Source organism: Dendrobates tinctorius, unplaced genomic scaffold, assembly GCF_039654945.1.
Source record: "Dendrobates tinctorius isolate UK_male_01 unplaced genomic scaffold, ASM3965494v1 ptg000048l, whole genome shotgun sequence".
Taxonomy (NCBI): domain Eukaryota; kingdom Metazoa; phylum Chordata; class Amphibia; order Anura; family Dendrobatidae; genus Dendrobates; species Dendrobates tinctorius.
Window position 1 is genome coordinate 26,862,555 of NW_027361716.1, and position 22,401 is coordinate 26,884,955.

General features: G+C 44.4%; 1 protein-coding gene across 3 annotated transcripts in view; it reads right to left on the reverse strand.

The window, feature by feature from the left end:
• The window catches only part of EDC4 (enhancer of mRNA decapping 4), a 634,971-nt gene that overhangs the window by 59,412 nt on the left and 553,158 nt on the right, over positions 1 to 22,401 (reverse strand). For all 3 annotated transcript variants that reach the window (XM_073576355.1, XM_073576356.1, XM_073576357.1), the window contains one exon: positions 1,265 to 1,428. In XM_073576355.1, coding sequence (XP_073432456.1) covers positions 1,265 to 1,428 — 164 coding nt within the window. The remainder of the gene's footprint in view (positions 1 to 1,264; positions 1,429 to 22,401) is intronic.

A 22,401-nucleotide genomic window follows, 5' to 3' on the forward strand; every position in this document is an offset into this window, starting at 1 on the left:
TAGAGCTAGGGTTAGGGTAGGGGCTAGGGTGGTGGTTATGGTTGGGATTAGGGTTAGGGGTGTGTTAGGGTTAGGACTGTTTTTAGAGTTATGGTTAAGGTTGAAATTGGGGGTGTGTTGGGGTTAGGGCTGGAGTCAAAATTTGGGGGTCCACTGTTTAGGTACCTCAGGGGGTCTTCAAACATGAGATGGCGCCCACCATCGATTCCAGCCAATTTTGCATTCAAAAAGTCAAACGGTGCTCCCTCCCTTCTGAATCCTGTCATGTGCCCAAACAGTGGCTTTCCCACACAAACGGGGTATTGGTGTACTCAGACGATATTGCACAACAAATTTTGTGGTCCACTTCTTCCTGATACCCTTGTGAAAATAAAAAAAAATTGGTTCCAATATAAATTTTTTGTGAAAAAAATAAAGTATTAATTTTTTTCTTTCACATTGCTTTAGTTCTAGTGAAGCACCTGAAAGGCTAGATAAACTTCTTGAATGTGGTTTTGCACACCCTGAGTTTTTAGAATGGTGTCATTTTTCTGCTATATTGACCCATCAAAATCACTTCAAATGTGAGCTAGTCTCTAAAAAAAATGGTTTTCGAAATTTTGTTGGAAAAATGAGAAATTGCTGGTCGACTTTTAACCCTTATAACGTTCTTACAAAAAAAATTATGTTTCCAAAATTGTGCCGATGTAAAGCTGACATGTGGAAAATGTTATTTATTAACCATTTTGTGTGACACCACTCTGATTTAAGGGTACAAAAATAAAAAGTTTGAAAATTGAAAAATGTTCTAAATTTTTGCCAAATTTCCTTTTTTTCATAAATAAACGTAAGTTATGTCGAAGAAATTTTACCACTAACATGAAGTAAAATATGTCATGAAAAAACAATCTCAGAATTAGTGGGATACGTTGAAGCTTTCCAGCGTTATAACCTCAAAGTGACAGTGGTCAGAACTGTAAAAACTGGCTTGACCATTAAGTACCAAATTGTCTCTGTCACTAAGGGGGTTAAGCAGTCAAGTCGGTCCACATATTTTGTTCTTTGATAGTTATTATAGGCCAAATGGCACAAAATGTTTTTGCGTAGTTTAGCCAAAATAGGAAAGCGGACTTAATCCTATACTCATGTATACAAATGGATCTATCAATACAGTATGGGTAACATGTTTAACAAAATTTGTACGACAATATGAATCTGTAAATTAAAATGCTCAACACAAATATATATACAGATCTTTTCAAATAACATTTATTAGAAGACTTACTTAAGTTTGAGTTCAGTACGGGTGCAAAGGTCAAAAGATAGTTGCTGGATGAGAGAAAGCAGAACAGGTTGAGTAAGTGGGCAGGGATGTTGTCCAAAAACTTGTTGCAAATCCACGGTCTCACAGACATACAGGATTAAATTTAGGTCTGAAGCTGTTAAAGCCTGGTAAAATAAAATATGTATAAATTAATTATATCACCATGTGGTACAGTACACAAAATACTAAAAAGTAAAAAAAATAACTTTGGGCAATGAGAGAATGCAAGGATTTATGCTTGCTTTACTAATGAATATTTCAGGCTACTTTATCATGCGTTTGGAAATTAAGTATCTACAATCCCAATTCCAAGAAAGTTGGAACGCTCTGTAAAATGTAAAGAAAACAAGAATGCAATGATCTGGAAATGTATTATAGCCATATTTTATTCACAACAAAACAATTAACATATATCAGAAGTGGAAACATTTTCCATTTAAATAAAAAAAAGGGATGATAAAAGCGCCGTTGTGCGTGACAGACAGGCAGTTAATATCTTCATTAAGCCCCCGTCACACTAAGCGAGATCGCTGCTGAGTCACAAGTTTTATGACGCAACAGCGACCTCGCTACGTTTGACAGGTAGCAGCGACCGGCCCCTGCTGTGAGATCGCTGGTCGTGTCGGAATGACCTGGACTTTTTTTGAGTGTTGAGGTCCCGCTGGGTAGCATGCATTGGTATGTTTGATACCTTACCAACGACCTCGTTAGCGACTCAGAAGCGAGACACATAGGTGTGGATTTGCGTTGCAGTCAGAGTAGCTGCTATGTGACAGGGTCCCAACGACCGCCAACATCGTTACAAAGGTCGCTACGGGTCGCCGTATCGATGCTGCGTCGTTGGGAAGATCTGACTGTTTGGCATCTCACCAGCCACCACATAGCGACGCAGCAACTATCCTTACCAGGTCGTATCGTTGTCGGGATCGCTGTAGCGTTGCTGAGTGTGACGGGAGCTTAAGACTAAGTGCTATGCATTTTAACACTGGACAGATGTCTACCTCAAGCCAGGCATGTGTGTTAGAAGTACAATAGAGTTTAACGGGCGATTTTTTGGTTTTGTGCGCTTTCATCTTTTCCTCCCCTTATTCCAAGAGCCATAACTTTTTAAACTTTTTAATTTTTCCTTCAGCATAGTTGTGTGAAGTTTTGTTTTTTGAAGAACAACTTGTGCTTTTGAGTAACACCATTCATTTTATAATATGAACTAATGGAAAGTGGGAAACAAATTTTAAGTATGGCAAAATAGCAAATAGAGTGCAATACTGCAATTATTTTTCCATTTACAGCATTCATGTTACTGTAAAAATGACCTGACAATATGATTCTCCAAGTCAGTATGATAATGCAGATACTAAACATGCAGAATTTTTATTTTATTTCAATGGTGAAAAAAAAGTCAGAAATATGTAAGGAAAAAAAAAAATGTTGCTTGTGTCGTGACAGTCTTGTTTTTTGTGCCCCGCGCCAATATTTTCATTGATATTATTGGGGGTATATGCAATGTTTTGATTGCTGCCTCGTGCATTTTTTTTTCTATGGTTGCATTGGCAGAAAAATCAGTCATGGAGTTTCGATTTTTTTTCTCCTCGTTACGTCGTTTACTGATCAGATTAATTTATTTTATATTTCGATCGCTCAAACTTTTACTAATGCAACCAAACAAAATATGTACGGTATTTTTTTTTTTTTTAAATTTCTTTTTAATATGGTAAAATGCTCACATTTTTCCCTTATTTACTTTTCACTCTGTTAGTCCTTAGGGGACTTGAAGCTGCGATCATCTGCTCACTTGTGCTATACACAGCAGTACTGCAATGTATAGTTAAATCATGGTCTCATAATAATAATAAATTTTATTTCTATAGCGCCGACATATTCCGCAGCACTTTACATTTCAGAGGGGATTTGTACAGACAATAGACATTACAGCATAACAATAATCACATAGAATATAACAAATACCAAGAGGAAAGAGGGCCCTGCTCGCAAGCTTACAGTCTATGAGCAAAGAGGTAGACACGAAAGGTGGGTTGTAACAATTGGCCTGATTGTTTGGACCAGCCATAATGTTAATTGTGTAACAGTACAAACACAGAGGGCTAATGGATGCATAAAGCATGTGGGAACATGATGAGGGGAATCTGGTTATGGTAAAACTTTTGGCTGTGCCACACAGGGATAGATTAGGTTAATGTGTTGAGGCGATAGGACAGTCTGAATAAATGCGTTTTCAGGGCACGCTTAAAATTGTGGGGATTGGGGACTAATCGTATTGACCTGGGAAGTGCATTCCAAAGAATTGGCGCAGCAAGTGTAAAGTCTTGGAGACGGGAGTGGGAGTTCTGACTATTGAGGATGCTAACCTCAGGTCATCAGCAGAACGGAGGGCGCGGGTAGGGTGGTATACTGAAACAAGGGAGGAGATGTAGGGTGGTGCTGAGCCATGGAGGGCTTTGTGGGTGAGGGTAATAAGTTTATACTGAATTCTGGAGTGGATGGGTAGCCAGTGTAATGACTGGCACAAGGTAAAGGCATCGGTGTAACGACTGGTGAGGAATATGATCCTGGCTGCAGCATTCAAGACAGATTGGAGAGGGAAGAGTTTGGTAAGAGGGAGACCGATTAGAAGAGAGTTTCAATAGTCGAGACGAGAATGAATAAGAGAAACAGTAAGAGTTTTTGCAGAGTCAAAAGTAAGAAAAGTCAAATTCTAGAAATGTTTTTGAGATGCAGATGACAAGAGCGAGCCAGTGATCGAATGTGGGGGGCAAAGGAAAGCTCGGAATCAATTAGGACCCCAAGACTGTTGCTGGGGAGTAATAGTGGAACCGCACACAGAAATGGCAATGTCGGGTATAGGTACATTAGTAGAGGGAGAAAACACAAGGAGTTCAGTCTTTGACAGGTTCAGTTTCAGATATAGTGAGGACATGATGTTAGACACAGCGTTTAGACAATCGCCGGTGTTTTCTAGAAAGGCTGGCATGATGTCAGAAAAAGCGTATAATTGGGTGCCATCAGCATAGAGATGGTACTGGAAACCAAATCTACTGATTGTTTGACCAATAGGGGCAGTGTACAAGGAGAAGAGGAGGGGGCCTAGAACCGATCCTTGAGGAACCCCAACAGTAAGGGGAAGGTGAGAGGAGGAGGAACCGGCAAAAGATACAATAAAGGAGCGCCAAGAGAGATAGGAGAACCAGGAGAGAACGGTGTCCTTGAGGCCAATGGAACGGAGCATAGTGAGGAGCTGATGATCCACAGTGTCGAATGCTGCAGAGAGATCAAAGACAATTAGTATGGAGTAATGACCATTTGATTTAGCTGTTAGTAGATCATTAGAGACTTTAGAGAGGGCAGTTTCAGTAGAGTGTAAAGAGCGGAAATCGGATTGGAGAGGGTCGAGAAGAGAGTTATCAAAGAGATAGCGGATAAGACGGGAGTGGACCAGGCGTTCCAGGAGTTTAGAGATGAAGGGAAGATTAGAGACAGGTCTATAGTTAGCGGCACAGTTTTGGTCGAGGGATGGTTTTTTAGAATCATAGAATCGTAGAGTTGGAAGGGACCTCCTGGGCCATCTGGTCCAACCCCCTGCTCAAAGCAGGATTCGCTAAATCATCCCAGTCAGATGTCTGTCCAGCCTCTGTTTGAAGACTTCCATTGAAGGAGAACTCACCACTTCTCGTGGCAGCCTGTTCCACTCATTGATCACTCTAACTGTCAAAAAGTTTTTTCTAATATCTAATCTGTGTCTCTTCCCATTCAGTTTCATCCCATTGCTTCTAGTCTTTCCTTGTGCAAATGAGAATAAAGTTGATCCTTCTACAATGTGACAGCCCTTTAGATATTTGTAGACAGCTATTAAGTCTCCTCTCAGTCTTCTCTTTTGCAAACTAAACATTCCCAAATCCTGCAACCTTTCCTCATAAGACAGGGTTTGCAGACCGGTCACCATTCTGGTCGCTCTTTTCTGAACTTGCTCCAGTTTGTTGATGTCTTTTTTAAAATGTGGTGCCCAAAACTGGACACAATATTCCAGATGAGGTCTGACCAAAGAGGAGTAGAGGGAAATAATGACTTCACGTGATCTAGACTGTATGCTTCTGTTAATACATCCTAGAATTGCATTTGCCTTTTTTGCTTTTAAGTAGTGGATGTATGATGGCATGCTTAAATGAGGAGGGAAAGATACCAGAAGAGAGAGAGAGGTTAAATATTTTAGTTAGGTGAGGGGTGACAGCAGGGGAAAGGGACTGGAGATGTGACGGAAATGGGTCACTGGTGCAAGCGGTTGGGCGAGAAGATGCAAGGAGCCTGCTTACTTCTTCTTCTGTGACTGGTTCAAAATTAGAGAGTGAGCTAGATGCAGTGGGGGAGGGAGGACAGTGCATGGTATGAGGTGATAGGGAGATAATTTCCTGTCGAATCTGGTCAATTTTTTCTTTGAAGTAATTTGCCAGATCGTCAGCTCGGAGTTCCGTGATTGGGGCCTGTACGCTTGGGTTGAGTAGAGAATGAAAAGTGTCAAAGAGACGTTTCGGGTTATTGGACAGTGAGGTGATGAGGGTGTTGAAATATGCTTGTTTGGAGAGGTGAAGGGCAGTGTTGTATGTTCTAAGCATAAACTTAAAATGGATGAAATCTTCGTGTAGATTGGATTTTCTCCACAGACGTTCGGCGCACCTGGAGCACCGCTGCAGGAAACGTGTTTGCACCGTGTGCCAGAGTTGTCGCCATCTGCGTTGTGGTGTTCTATTTATAGGGGGTGCAAATTCATCCAGGGCACTTTGAAGTGTTTCATTGTAATGCTTCAATACAGAATCAGGACATGAGAGGGAGGAGATAGGGGCCAATGAAGACTGCAAGTTCTTTATAAGTTTCTGGGTGTTAATGGCCTGTATATTTCTATAAGTATGGACAGTGGGGGTGACCTGAGCAGCCTGGCAGTTCTTGATAGAGTATGAAAGAAGATTGTGGTCAGAGAGCGGGAGAGGGGAGTTTGCAAAATCATCCACTGCACAAAGCGAGAGAAGACCAAGTCTCATACATGAATGCCAGCTGCAAGCTGATTTTCACAGATGTACCATGATGAGTGACACAAGGGTCTTCTGGCGTCCCAAGATTGACTGACAAGCACACCGACGAGCAGTTAAATCAGTGACCGCACTGCTGGCGCTCGTTAAATGCCGCAGTCACACATTGACAATGGAATTTGGCAGGGTAACAGGCTGTTTGAATCAGCAATTATCTGCCGGGAAATATGTGGACTATGCTTGTGAGGCCACATCAAAGGCAGAGATGGCGTGGCCATGCACTAGTACTGAGAAGACATTTGTGTGAAGAGCTCCTAGTATCCTGCTATAAAATACTGAGATAACTATCCCCTTCACACACTAAATCACTCTCTGCCTGCTACAGGTTGACGATTGTGAGAAGCGGGATGAGTGATGGAGGCTAAGAGAGCTGGAAACTGCAGAGAGGCCTCGGTGTCTGGAGTGCTGAGGAGAAGCAGCGTCCATCTTGGAAGCCTGGGACCAGCGTAGAGGGGGAAGTATATCACCATACTCAAGGCAGCAGAAAAGATACTGTGGGTCCCGATGAGGGGCAAAGTGTGGCTGCTGGCGTGCAGTGAAAGTAAAAAAAAAAAAAAAAAAAAGCAGCCAACAGGCAAGCTGCAGAATGTGCGCCCCCAAGTCCTAAAGCTGTCAGTGTTCTAATGCTGCAACCTGTGGGAGACTCTGTGAGGAAGTCATAAAGAAAGCGTTCCTGGTGCAGAAAAGAGACTCAGTGATTATAAGCCTGCTATGACCCGTAGTAAAAAGATGGGTCAGGAAGATGGGGGACAGTGTAGCGGCTTGCAAGATGTTGCTCGTGTGTCTAGTGGAAAGATGCAAAGAGATGTGTAGGGAGACAGTGCAGCAAGATCAGGGAAATTTGCACATGAAGGGTCTTGCTGGTCCACTGCTATCAGTGTCGCATTTACAGGGGGCACATAATACAACGCCAACAGGATCCTGCTATTCAGCCCTTGTGGTGTAAGAAGAGGATGATGATACCATGATGCTGACCAGATCTATTTCAACATCTTCAAATATGGGGAAATTTCCCAAGGAAAGGATTCTAATCCTGTTGAAAAATCCCTGGGGAAATCCCCTTTCCTTCTGAACGCATTTAATGCCATAACCAAACATAACATGGTAGGTTACATTGAAGGAACTATTCCATTATCCTGACGGGTTTATTGAAAAGTGACTGCTGGAAATTTTCAGAAGAGAGTCTTGTGACGTCACAGCATTTCTTCTTAATTATGCCTGATATAAATTGTTTAGGCCCAGAATCAAACTGTTTTCTGAAGTATTGACTCTTCTTGTAGCACAAATATTTACCTCTAATATATTATCTCCTACAGTTTATCTTCAGTTATCTTTGCAAAACAGTAAGGGTACCGTTACACTTAGCGATGCACCAGCGATCCCGACAACGATATGGATCGCTGGTGCGTCGCTAAGTAGGCACTAGTGAGCTGCCACACAGGCAGATCTCACCAGCGACATAGCAGGGGCCGGGGGTCGCTACTTACCTGTCAGACGCGGCGATCCTGACATCCTCCCGCCCGTGTCCACGGCCCCGGACATTCTCGCGCGATCAGCGACAGACAGCGGGGGAGCCGGTCGGAGGTAAGTATCACATGTAGCGATATCGCTAGCAATATCGCTATAACGTCACAATACCAGTGACGTTATAGCGATATTGCTAGCGATATCGCTATGTGTAACGGGCCCTTAAGGCATGCAGGTTCGCCTCATTCACATCTCTCTCTGACCTCTGGATGATGGTTTAAGGCTAGTTGAGAACTATATAAAGAGACTTTTTCTTCTGGTTGGGGTGACTTCTTCAGGATCTCAGCTTAGGGTACTACAGACCAGGCTGGAAGGACACAGGACTGCTTCACTGACCATCACTGAAACCCCAGAGATGTCTTAAAGAATCCAGGTCGGGACAATCGGGTCACCTGGCCACATACCTCACAGCTCTCGGTTAGCTTTGTAAGCTTGTCTGTTATTGGGTCACCGAGGAGGAGAGCAAGCCCAAGCTAAGCCACAGAAAAACAGAGAAGTTGGTAACTAAGCGGATTGCAGACCCTTGATCCTATCCACACAACTAGCAGTAGCCATGGAGCGTGCCTATGATGATCCTAGACGCCTCGGCACAGCCGGAGAGCTAACTAAGCCTAAAGCAAGAAAGGGAAAATCTAAACTGCACAAGAGCAGACCCCAAAGGAATAGATAGCCCCCAAACATATATTGTCGGTGAGACAAGATGAAAACACAAACGCAGGTAGGAAAATAGACTGAGCAAACGATGGGGCCAACACTGACTAGACAGGACAGGAAAGGAAAGACACTGTCTGCAATCACGCAAAAAACCCTGCAAAAAGGTCCAACATGTCTGATGCAAAAATACTGAAGTCGCACGACTTCGCCCACTATATCAGCACTCTGGTATATTCTGAAAGCAGAGCAAAAAGAGGCCAATCTAATAAGGGACAAAAACAAACTGGCACAAGCAGTAACATATGGATGGTGATTCGGCACAGTCCCAGCTGGAGCTGGCTGACCCACACAAAACTGAAATAGACAAAACCAGATCAAATGTGAACAGAACAGCAAAAGAACACTTAGCTGAGCATGCAGGGACTGAGCTGGAAACTAAGACCTCAGCAGGCAGGAAAAAATCACCAGCAGGGATAGTGGGAGTCGGCTGTCTTAAATGCAGCCTGAAACCCCAGATCTCCAATCGTCATTCTCATTATCAGGTGGCAAGCCTCTGTTAATCAGATCAGCTCCATTACCTCCAGTAACCACCAGAGGGAGCCCAGAAAGAGAACTCGCAACCCCTCCGTCAACCTGACCAGCTCCACCACCTTCAGCAGTAACCAGATGTAGGCCAGAAAGCCAATTCACAACACTTGTCATTACCTCCTCACTGTAGGGGTCTGAAAATGGCGGGGAGCAACTTCAAAGTTCTTTTCAACTTTCCCTCACGGTACTTGTCTGTGAGGCAAGTCAGCGGAAGGGTGAGCCTCTTTAATTTGCACCATCTTGGGTATTTGCTGGGACTGCCCTGTATTGCTATTGTGTGTTGGTGGTTCAATAAATTATTGCCACACTGTTTTACCCTCACCCTGTGTTGTCAGAGTAGTGTTCTGCCCACGGGGAGAGAGCGTGGGCATTCAGTGGTATGAGCCCTGGTTCATGCACTTTTTCTAAAGACAGCCTTGCCAGCGGACAAGAGCACCCACTGACCCTGTGTCTCCACATGTCTCTCTCCCCGTTGTTTGTAGTGGATAGGGCTCACAGAGTCCCTACAAGACCGGGTTTAGTGGGAAAGCCTCAAAGATCTATCCTGATTAAAATTCTTCACTTCAGGGATCGGAACATGATCTGCCAGATATGACTCTTAGAGGCCAAAAGGTTAATTTTTTTCAGATTTTTTCAGTGGAATTACAGCGCAAGAGGTCCATGTTCCTTGAGATTAAAATAAAAATGCGTGAACTAGGTCTGCAATACTCCATGCATTACATTGCCAAGGGGAGAGTTGTCGCCCTGGGTTGCACTACTTTTTTCACACATTTTTTTTTTTTACACAGTGCTACCATTGTGCAGGCTCATGCTGAGATCCGCCGCAATCAGGTGCGGGTGTCAGTTCTATGTGAGAGCTGACACTCTGCAGAAAAGCCTACAATTAGTGCTAGCACTGAAAGCGGGCATTTAAACCTTAGTGACAGCAAAATCGAGGAGCATCACAGAGGGAGTGAGCTCCCTTCTCTGCTTCCATCGGCACAACGTGATGCGAGTGAGTTGTGATGACGGTCTCCATGGTGACCCAGGGTCACAAGATGGCTGCAGAGTCCTTCAAAGAAGGTGGCCTGTGAGCTCTCGCTAAGAGCAGGATCCGACACGCCTCCTCCAAGTTTGAAGTTGATATCCCTTTCTGGGAAAATGTGAAAAAAAAGAGTTTAAAAATTGTAAAAATATAAAAAAAAAATATAAAAAAATAAAGGTCACAAAATGAAGAAAGTACACATATTGGTATTGCCGCACTTAGTGCTTGCCGCATGGGGTTTTTCTGCTTTCCTCTGGATCAACATGTTAGGCTATGGTTTGAAAGAGATGGACTTAAAGTCTAAATTCAACCTTAAATACTATGTAACTATAAAACTGTCCCTTTAGTTAACCCCTTCAGTGAACGCCGTAAAAAAAAAAAAAAAAAAAAAAAAAATGAGGCAAAAAACTATTCTCTATCAACATACTGTCAAACAAAAAAATGTATTAAAAGGCGATAAAAAATGTAAATAAAAATGGAACCTCTGAAAACATTATCTTGTCCCGCAAAAACCAAGCCACCATAAAGTTACATTAGCAGAAAAATAAGTTATAGCTCACAGAATAAAGCGATGTTGAATAACTATATTTTCTATAAAGTGGTTTTTAGTGTATAAGCGGCAAAACAAAAAATGACATTAACCCCTTCCTTACCGATGATGGAATAGTAAGTCATCGGTAAGGTTCCCCGCTTTGAGGTGGGCTCCGGCGGTGAGCCCACCTCAAAGCCGCAACATGTCACCTCTTATGAACAGCTGACGTGTGCCCGCAATAGGCGCGAGCGGAATCGCCGTCAACCCACGCCTATTAACTAGTTAAATCCAGCTGACAGCGGGCATTTACATAACATTTCCGGCCGCAGGGCAGAAAATGAGCTCATCACCGACCTCCGTCACGTGATTGGGGGTTGGCGTCATGTTGCCAGGACAACCACAGGTCTCTATGAGACCTCTATGGTTGTTCCAGGCAGATGGCTTTGAGTGCCACCCGGTGGTCTATGCTCAAAGCTCAAATCTGCTACATATGGGCGATCTGCTCATCGCCCATATGTAGCAGAGCCGATCGGTTGTGCATGCTTCTAGCCTCCTGTGTAGGCTATTGAAGCATGCTAAAAGTAAAAAAAAAAAAAAAAGTTTAAAAATAAAAAAAAACCTTAAAGTTCAAATCACCCCCCTTTCGTCCCAATCCAAATAAAATCCCAAAAACAAAAATCACATATACACATATTAGGTATCGCCGCGTTCAGAATCGCCCGATCTATCAATAAAAAAAAGCATTAACCCCATCGCTAAATGGCGTAGCGGGAAACAATTTCAAAATGCCAGAATTGCGGTTTTTTTGGTCGCCGCGACATTGCATTAAAATGCGATAAAAAAACCGCATCTGCACAAAAGTATTATCATTAAAAACGTCAGCCCGGCATGCAAAAAATAAGCCCTCACCCGACCCCAGATCACGAAAAATGGAGACGCTACGGGTCTCAGAAAATTGCGCAATTTTTTTTTTTTTTTTTAGCAAACTTTGGAATTTTTTTTACACCATTTAGATAAAAGAGAACATAGACATGTTTGGTGTCTATGAACTCGTAATGACCTGGAGAATCAATGGCAGGTTAGATTTAGCATTTAGTGAACCTAGCAAAAAAGCCAAGCAAAAAACAAGTGTGGGATTGCACTTTTTTCCAATTTCACCGCACTTGGAATTTTTTTTTACTGTTTTCGAGAACACGACATAGTAAAACCAATGGTATCGTTTAAAAGTACAACTCGTCCCGCAAAAAATAAGCCCTCACATGGCCATATTGACGGAAAAATAAAAAAAGTTATGGCTCTGGAAAGAAGGGGAGCGAAAAACGAAAAATGCTCCGGGAGTGAAGGGGTTAAACTCTCTCTGCCACCTGACAAACTATACCACCCAAGTGGCCTGGGCCTGTCTGACCACGGACAGCATAGTATGTCATAGCGATCGGCCGCGCTCACGGGGGGTACGTGGACGATCACCGCCGGGTATCAGCTGATTCTCACAGCTGACACCCAGCACTAGGTGTCAGGAGCAGTCACAGACCACTCCTGGCATTTTAACCCACATAATGCTGCGATCGAACACGAACGCAGCATTCTGGGAGCAGGCAGAAGGCTGACAGCCCCTCTGCCTTTGGATAGGAGACCCTGCGGCGTGACGTGGGGTCCCTATCGCTTCCATGGTAACCCAATGTCGTCATGATGACATATGGGTTACCAGAGCCAAGAAAATTCCTGTCATGCGCAGTGCATGATCAGTAAGTCTCTCAGTGTCAATGCAAGTGCAGCGCTGACAGTTTCTATAGCAAGCAGATGCTGCTTAATCAGCATGCTATAGAAGCAATCAGCCTGCAAAAAATGATTGTCCCACAGTGGGACAAAGTAAAAAAAAGTCAGAAAAAAAAGTAAAAAGAAAAAATTAAGAGACCACTGCAAAATTTTTAGTTTGTCTAATTTTTCTCTTTATAGGTATATTTTTGTGTAAACTGTAAATTGCTCTTTTATTCTATAAACTACTGACATATCTCCGAAATTCAAAGCACTATATTTTATATTTATTTTCAGAAAATGAGAAATGGCCAGAATTACAAAAAAAATGCAGTGCTTGCAGACCTCAAATAATGCTAAGAAAACAAATTTATAATCATTTAGAAACAACAATACTAATGTTTTAACTCAGGAAGAGTTCAGAAATCAATATTTTGTGGAATAACCATGATTTTTAATCACAGCTTTCATGTGTCTTGGCATGCTTTCCACCAGTCTTTCACACTGGTTTTAGGTGACCTTGTTCCACTCCTGGTACAAAAATTTAAGCAGTTCTTTGTTTGATGGCTTGTGACTATCCATCTTCCTCTTGATTACATTCCAGAGGTTTTCAATGGGGTTCATGTCTGAAGATTGGGCTGGCCATGACAGGGATTTGATGTGGTGGTCCTTCATCCACACATTGATTGACCTAGCTGTGTGGCATGGTGCATTGTCCTGCTGGAAAATCCAGTCATCAGAGTTGGGGAACATTGCCTGAGCAGAAGGAATCAACTGTTTTTCCAGGATAACCTTGTATTCGGCTTGATTCATATGTCCTTCGCAAAGAATAACCTTCCCAATTCCAGCCATGCTGAAGCATTCCCAGATCATCACCGATCCTGCACCAAATTTCACAGTGGGTGCAAGACACTGTGGCTTGTACGCCTCTCCAGGTCTCTGTCTAACCAATAGACGACCAGGTGGTGGGCAAAGCTGAAAATTAGACTCATAAGAGAAGATTACCTTACTTCAGTCCTCTATGGTCCAATCATTATGATCTTTGGCAAGCTTCAGCCTGGCTCTCCTTTGTTTCTCATTAGTGAAAGGCTTTTTTTTACCTTTACATTATTTGAGCCCTGCCTCGAAGAGCCTGTTATGAACTGTTCTTACCATGCACTTCACCCCATCTGCCATTCCAATTGTAGGTCACTTGATGTTATCCTGTGGTTGCTGAGTGACATTCGAATAAGATGATGGTCATCCCGGGCAGTGGAGAGTCGCTTTTACCCTCTTCCGGTCTGTAGCTTTGTTGTCACCAATGTCTGCTGCTTGACACCGTTGTAATGGACAACCGTCTTAGAAATTTTAAGGATGGAGGCAACATGACGCTCACTGTATCCCTCTGCTAGTAAAGTCAGAATTGAGCCCTTCTTTTCCTCACTGAAGACTTTTCTTTTCAACTCCTTTGGCATGGTTAAAAGTTATTTTTTCATTCCTATTACTTTTGGGATTTTACTAGCACTTGTTTTGCCACCCAACTTCTCCTATCGCAAGAGGATTGATTGTGAACACTACAGCAGGGTTTTTTTTATTTTTATAATTTCCTTAGTTAAATAAGATTTGGTTCAGGTGATCACCTAATCAGAAGCACATTGAGTAGAATGAGGTGTACTGTGGCTGGAATTGAACTGACACTGGAATGGAATGGCAGTCAAACATGTAGAGAAGCTAATTTTTATAAAACTGTGCAGTGGTCTCTTAGAATTTACAGCTCTGGCAAAAATTATCACTAAATAAATATTTGAATGAAAAAACAAATCTTAACAATAGAAGTAAACATATTTGGTATCAACGCGTCCTTAACGATCCGACCTATAAAGTGTCCCACTAGGAAACCCTTTTAGTGAACACCATAAAAAAAGGCAAAAAACAATGCTTTATCATCATACCGCCGAAGAAAAAGTAGAATAACACGCAATCAAAAAAATGGATATAAATAAACATGGTATCGCTGAAAATGTTATCTTGTCCTGCCGAAAACAAGCCCCCATACAGCTCCATCATCAGAAAAATAAAAAAGTTATAGCTCTCAGAATAAAGCGATGCAAAAACAATTACCGTATTTTTCGCTTTGTAAGACGCACTTTTTTCCCCCCAAACTTGGGGGAAAATGAGGGTGCGTCTTACAAAGCGGACATGCCTTACCGGGTGTAGGCTGCAGGGGTGTCCGGGTATCCGGCGATGCTGTGGGTGTCTCCTGGTGCCCAGCCGCATCTCCTGGTGCGCAGCCGTGTCTCCGGTGCCCAGCCCGGGGCTCTGCTGACATTTTGCGACAGGCCAGAGCCCCGGGGTTCTCTCTCTGTTTCCTCTGTGTGATCGGCAATATGGCGGTCACCGCCGGAGGCGGCGCATGCGCTGATGGTGATCTCGGGACTGAGATCTCGAGAGATGAGATCTCAGTGCTGAAATCTCATCTCTCGAGATCTCAGTCCCGAGATCACCATCAGCGCATGCGCCGCCCCCGGCGGCGGCCGCCATTTTGCCGATCACACAGAGGAAACAGAGAGAGAGCCCCGGGGCTCTGACCTGTCGCAAAATGTCGGCAGAGCCCCGTGCTGGGCACCGGAGACAGCGCTGCGCACCCGGAGACACCCACAGCACTGCCGGACACCCAGACACCTCTGCGGCCTACACAAGGTAAATGTCGGCAGAGCTCCGGGCTGGGCACCGGAGACACTCACAGCACCGGCGAGCATTGCCGGGCACCCCGAGACACCCAGCAGCAGCACAAGCCACACTGGCAGCAGCACAACCCCCCCCGGCAGCAGCACAAGACCCCCTGTCAGCGCGCTGCACATCGGAGCACCCTCTCATCCCTTCCTGCGGCCTGCAGTATCACCCCACTCCTGCCTCCTCCAGCAGCGACCCTGGGACCCCGCTTCACCGCAGCCACCACCCCCGGTAAGCAATAAGACACATGGATTATAAGCACCACCATTTTATTAAAATATTTTTTTCTCCTCAAAATTTGGGGTTCGTCTTATAATCCGGAGCATCTTATATAGCAAAAAATACAGTATTTTTATATAAAATAGTTATTGTATAAAAGCGCCAAAACATAAAAATGCTATAAATGAAGTATTGCTGTAATCGTACTTACCCCAAGAATAAAACTGCCTTATCAATTTTACCACACACAAAACGGTATAAACGCCCTACCCAAAAGAAATTCATGAATTGCTGGTTTTTGCTCATTCTGCCTCCCAAAGATCAGAATAGAAAGCGATCAAAAAAGGTCATGTGCCCGAAAATGGTACGAGTAAAACCGTCAACTCATCCCACAAAAAACAAGACCTCGCATGATTGTGTGGGCCAAAATATAGAAAAATTATAGCTCTCAAAATATGGTGATGCAAAAACTATTTTTTGCAATAAAAAGAGTCTTTTATAGTTTTACAGCAGCCAAACATAGAAACCAGCTATAAGGCCTCTTTCACATGTCCTGATATTTTCGGTACCGGAGATGTCAGTGTCTGTGTGTGTAATACTTGCTGCACATGTGTGGCACGTGTGTACCACAAGGATGGGCGTCAGGGAAGAAGCGTTACAGTAAGTGCTGTTCAACGGCCCTGGGTGCTGAACATGGCTCTCATCATTCTCTCCTGCTCTGCCGGCGATCGGCGCGAGCAGGTGAGAATGATGAGAGTTACATTTAAGTAATAAAAGAAACAGCTGGCGGCAGCTGATGGGACTATTACTCCCATCAGCCTACCTCTGCAGGCTGGTGAGGGGCCGTGGATATTGACCCCCCCAGCCTAAAAATAGCCCGCATCTGCCCAAAAAAGGCACATCTATTAGATGCGCCATTTCTGGCGCTTTGCACTACTCTTCCCACTTGTCCTGTAGTGGTGGCAAGTGGGGTTCATATTTGTGGGGTTGAGGTCAACTTTGTATTGTCTGATGACATCAAGGTGACCACCAGCTTACCAGCTTGAGAATACCAGCCCTTAGCTGTGAGTTTTGTCTGGCTGGTTATCAAAAATAGGGGGGAACCCACATCGGTATTTTTTAATTACCATATTTATTTACAGTGCAGGAGCCGCAGATGAATACTCCCATCTGCCGCTCCTGCTTTCACTGTTATTAGCAGCAGGGGTAAGCTGATGGGATTAATAGTCCCATCAGCCGCCTTCTGTCTCTATTATTACTTAAATGTAACTCAGCAATCTTCCCTGCTTGCGCCCATCGCCGGCAGAGCAGGGGAGAATGATGAGAGCCGTGTTCAGCACCCTGCGCCGGGGAACAGTGCTTACTGTAATGCTTCTTCCACGGAGCCGATGCGTGTCACATGGATGACATCCATGCGAGTTGTGCATATGCATGTGCTGGATGTTTTGTGGCCTGTGCTGACATAAAAAAAACGGACATGTCAGCGTGTTTTGCCCATGGACACACGGGCCGTGGAAATACACAGATATGTGCACAGACCCATTCACTTGAATAGGCAAATAACGCTCAATTCCTCCTGAGTCTCCCCGCATGGCTAAGTAGCACTGTACAGCCACATATGGGGCATTCCCACATTCAGTAGAAATTGTGGGACAAATTATGTTGCTAAAACAAAATTTTGGAGGTAAAAATGTAATTTGTCATCACTGCCCAATGGTATAAAATTCTGTGACACACCCATGGTGTCAAATATTATCACTGCATCCCTAGATGAGTTCATTGAAAGGTGTAGATCGTTAAATGGGGTCACTTATGGGGGGGGTTCTGCTGTTTTGGCACCTCATGAGCTCTCCCAGTGGGTCATGGCACCTGCAAACCATAAGGCTGTGTGCACACGCTGCGGATTTTGCTGCGGTTCCGCAGCGGTTTTGGCCGCTGCGGACCCAGCAGTTTCTGCTGCGGTGTACAGTACAATGATTCCCTATGGGAATCAAAAACCGCAGTGCAGACGGTGCGGAATTTTCCGCGCGGATTATCTGCGGTTTTCAATCCGCAGAAAGAATTGACATGTCAATTCTTTCTGCGGATTCTCCTGCGGTTTGCCATCTCCTCCATTGAGGAGATGAAAAACCGCAGGGCAAAACCGCAGAGCAATCCGCAGGTAAAACCGCAGGTCTTTTGACCTGCGGTTTCACCTGCGGATTGTACAAAATCCGCGCGGATGAATCCGCACCTTTTCCGCAGCGTGTGCACACAGCCTAACAGTAAAATCTGGCGCTTCTTCCCCTCTGACCTCTGCCATGTGCCCAAACAGTGGTTTACCCCCACATATGGGGTTACCAGCATACTCAGGACAATTTGCACAATAACTTTTCGTGTCCAATTTCTTCTGTTACCCATGGGAAAATAAAGAATTAGGGGCAAAAAGATCATTTTTGTGAAAAAAATTATTTTTTTATTTTTACGGCTCTACGTTATAAACTTCTGTGAAGCACTTGGGGGATCAAAATGCTCACCACACATCTAGATAAGTTCCTTGGGGGGGGGTCTAGTTTCCAAAATGGTATCACTTGTGGGAGGTTTCCACTGTTTAGGCAAATCAGAGGCTCTCCAAACGCGACATGGCGCCCGATCTCAATTCCAGCCAATTTTGCATTGAAAAATCAAATGGCGCACCTTCCCTTCCGAGCTCTGCTATGCGCCCAAACAGTGGTTTGACTGCACATATGGGGTATCAGTGTACTCAGGAGAAATTGCACAACTTTTGGGGTCCAATTTTTCCTGTTACCCTTGGGAAAATAAAAAAATTGGATCTGAAGTAAATTTTTTGTGAAAAAAAAGGTTAATGTTCATTTTTTTTTCAAAAAAACACTCCAAAAATTCCTTTGAAGCACCTGAAGGGTTAATAAACTTCTGGAATGTGGCTTTGAGCACAGGGGTGCAGTTCTTAGGGGGGCAGTTTTCAGAATGGTGTCACTTTTGGGTATTTTCTATCATATAGACCCCTCAAAGTGACCTCAAATGTGATGTGGTCCCTAAAAAAAAGGTGTAGTAAAAATGAGAAATTCCTGCTTAAATTTTAACCTTTATAATTTCCAAACAAAAAAAAATGTTGGCTCCAAAATTGTGCCGATGTAAAGTAAACATGTGGGAAATGTTACTAAGTATTTTATTGTGACATATCTTTGTGATTTAAGGGCATGAAAATTCAAAGTTGGAAAATTGCAAAATTTTTGGCAAATTTCCTTTTTTTCCCACAAATAAACGCAAGTCATATCGAAGAAATATTACCACTATCATGAAAATACAATGTGTCACGAAAATAGATTCTCGGAATCAGTAGGATCCCTTGAAGTGTTCCAGAGTTATTACCACATACACTGACACTGGTCAGAATTGTAAAATTTGGCCTAGCCATAAAGGTGCAAACGAAAACAACGAAGAAATAAAGGCACTCCTAAAAGAGAAACATCAGCAGTGCAAAGCACCTCGTCCCTAGCCAAGAAGGATGACTTTACAAGCACAAAACAAAGGTACAGATAAAGCTACGTGACATGCAGGACAGCTAGTTCAGCAAGAAGGCTGAAGAAATCCAGAGCTATGCAGTCATGAACTCAAGTGTTTTTACGATGCGCTAGAGGCTGTACAGCAGGTGTCCCTACAAATAGTATAATGCAGCCCTCCACAGATGAAATATAATGCAACCCCCTACACACACAATATAATGCAGCCCCCTCACATACAGTATAATGCAGCCCCACCACACACAGTATAATGCAGCTCCCACACAGTATAATGCAGCTCCCATATACAGTATAATGCAGCCCCCTACACACAAATTATCATGCAGTCACCCTACACACAGTATAATGTAGCCTTCCCATAGAGTACAATGCGGCCCCCCCTCATATTGAGTGTATAATTTCATACCCCCAAAAAGAGTATAATGCAGCCCCCTACACACACAGTATAATACAGCTCCCTCACACAGTTTAAGGTAGCCCCCTCTACACACATTATAATGCAGCCCCTACACACAATATAATGCAGCCCCCCACCACACTCTATAATGCAGCCCCCCCATAGAGTACAAAGCAGCTACCTCAGAGCACAATGTGGCCCCCTCATATTACGATGATAGAGTATACGGTAATTTCACCCCCCCACAAATAGTATAATGCAACCCCCCACAGATAAAGTATAATGCAGCCCCCTACACACACAGTATAATACAGCTCCCACACACAGTATAAGGCAGCCCCCTCTACACACATTATAATGCAGCTCCCCTACACACACACCTACACAGTAAAATGCCCCCCCACACAACTACATAATATAATGCAACCCCCCTACACACACGATAATGCAGCCCCACAGTCCAGCAGTATTACACAGACTATAATGCAGACACACACAAAACTTGGCTCTCCCCATTTCCCCACTCATCGGCTCCACTGCTGGCAAAGTGTGGCTCATGATGACGTGACGCCATTGCATGCCTGGTCAATTCAGAAGCAGAGGAGGAATGATGGGAAAGGGAGCATCATCTGACGCTCTCTCTTCCATCAATGCATTCAACTGTATTGGCGTCTATGATGTCGATAAGTTAAATGCGGGGGCGGGAGGCAGCGTGATGCCGGGCCCCAGAGCGGCCACGTATTGTGCCGGTATTAGTGCATGCCCCTGGAGAGTGGGGGTCCTAGACAGCTACCTGGTCTGCCTGCCCCTAACTTTGCTCCTGCCTGCGGGCTGCATGAAGCAGCCTCATGGGTCACATGCGTCCCAAGGGTCACGTGTTTTAGACCATTGCTGTACAGGGGGGAGCCCAATCACTCAACTCCTCATCTCTCATCAACGCAGACAGAACTAAGCTGCTGACAGAAAAGAAACAGATTCTGGATTGGTGGGTTGAGCACTTTAACAGTGTCTTTAACCGCTCTGCCATTATCAATTTGGCCTTTGCTTGCCTGCCCCAGGTAGAAATCAAAAAGTACCTTGATGTTCTTCTCAGGGAAGAGGAAGTAAGGAAGGCAGTAAAACAATTCTCATGTGACAAAGTGCTAGGAAAAGATGCTATACCTGCTGTGTTATACAAAGGAGGCCCTGTCCTGATACAAATGATGACTAAACTATTCCAGTCTGTTACACCCAGTCCCCGTCCTGGTGCTGCGCCCAGGTCTGCCGCTGTTACACCTGGCGCTGCGTCCAGGCCTGCCGCTGCTCTCCGTTCTGGGCACTCACCTCTAGCCTCTCATGCTGCTGCTCAGCGTTCTGTCCTCCCTCCTGCCTCCTCCTCCTGGCGTCCTGTGAGGAGATCTGTAGCTAAGGCCAATAGGGCACACCCACCAGCTCTCTTGCCTTCTTAAAGGGGTGGCGTGCATTATTCAAAAAATGCAATTAACCAATGGCAGCACACTGGCTGCTATTTCTGGCCTCTCCTCCATAGGGAGAGCGCCGGAGCAACGAGTATCTATCATTGCTACGTCCGGTTCTCATGCTAACCTGTCTGTGCTGCATCTGCAGTCTCTGTGCATTGTCTAATGCTCTCTGTCTCCACAGCATATCAGTATCCGATGTTACCTGGTTATATCTACAACCATCTGGGCCTAAGCCATTCCGTTCTGCCTACAGCCATCCGAGTCCAAGGTCTGTGTGAAAGTCACTGGAACCGACTCCTTAACAACTACCCGGATCCAGGACCAAGCTCATTACGGACTCTGCTGTAACCTTTATTATCCCTTTTGGTCCCGCTGGGCCAGCTGCCACGTGTTTGGGGTCTAACTGGAGGTAGCACCTGTGTCCTCCGGGTATTCCATTCTGGCCCTGCCTGAGGGGCTTTACTACGGGTACCAGGGGCTCACTAGTCACGCCCCCTTCGGAGCCCCCCGACCGTGGTGCCAAGGTTCCACTTAAAAAATAAAAACGAATGTGAACTTCACCATCTCTGCCTCCGCTTCCATTCATTACACAGTCCATGTGTGAAAAAAACATGTTCAGCAACAGCTGAAAGATGCCAGCATAATTAGTCATCTACAAGAAAAAAGGCAACCGCCAATCTTTTGACAACCATCGAGGCATCTCCCTTCTGTCGACTGCTAGGATGATTCTCTCTCGCCTGTTGCTCATCTGCTTGCTCCATCACCTGGAACAAGGTCTACTACATGAAAGCCAATGTGGTTTCCGCGCTGAAAGTGGGAAGTCAGATATTGTCTTTGCAGGTGTATCAACTCTACGAAAAGTGGCAGGAGCAATATAGCGACCTTTCATAACCTTTGTCGACTTGACCAAGGCTTTCAACATAGCAGAAATGGCCTGTGGAAAATCATGGCAAAATTTGGCTGGCCAAACAAGTTCATCAAAATCATCTGGCAGCTCCATGATGGTATGATGGAGGTGAATAGGAGGCCTTTCCAGTTACAATCAGCGCAAAACAAGACTATGTACTTGCACCGACCCTGTTCAATATGCTATTTTCTGCCATATTGAGAAATGCCTTTAGCAACAGAAAAAACTGAATCCATGTCAGGCTCAGGGCTGACTGCAAGCTATTCAACCCCAGATGCCTGAAGGCTGTTACAAAGGAGCATGAGACCATCTGTGACTTCTTGTTTGTGGATGATTGCACACTCAATGTCAGCACAGAACAGCAGATGCAGTATGAAATGGATCATTTTTCATGAGCTTGCGGTAAATTCAGTCTCTTTATCACTTCTAAAAAGAGCTACCGTAAGTTATGTACCAACCAGCTGCAGGAAAACCATACCAGCAACCATGCACTATGGTAGCACAACCTCAAAGTAGTTGACGTCACCTACCTGGGCATCACACGTTTTGACCACAGACGCTGAGATCAACAACTGTACTGCCAAAGCCAGCAATGCCAACGGGAGACTGCGTATTAATGTTTGTGAATAAAGGGGACTCAGCCTTCCCAGTATGCTGAAAGTTTACCGCGCGGTGGTCTTGACCACACTTCTCTATGCCAGAG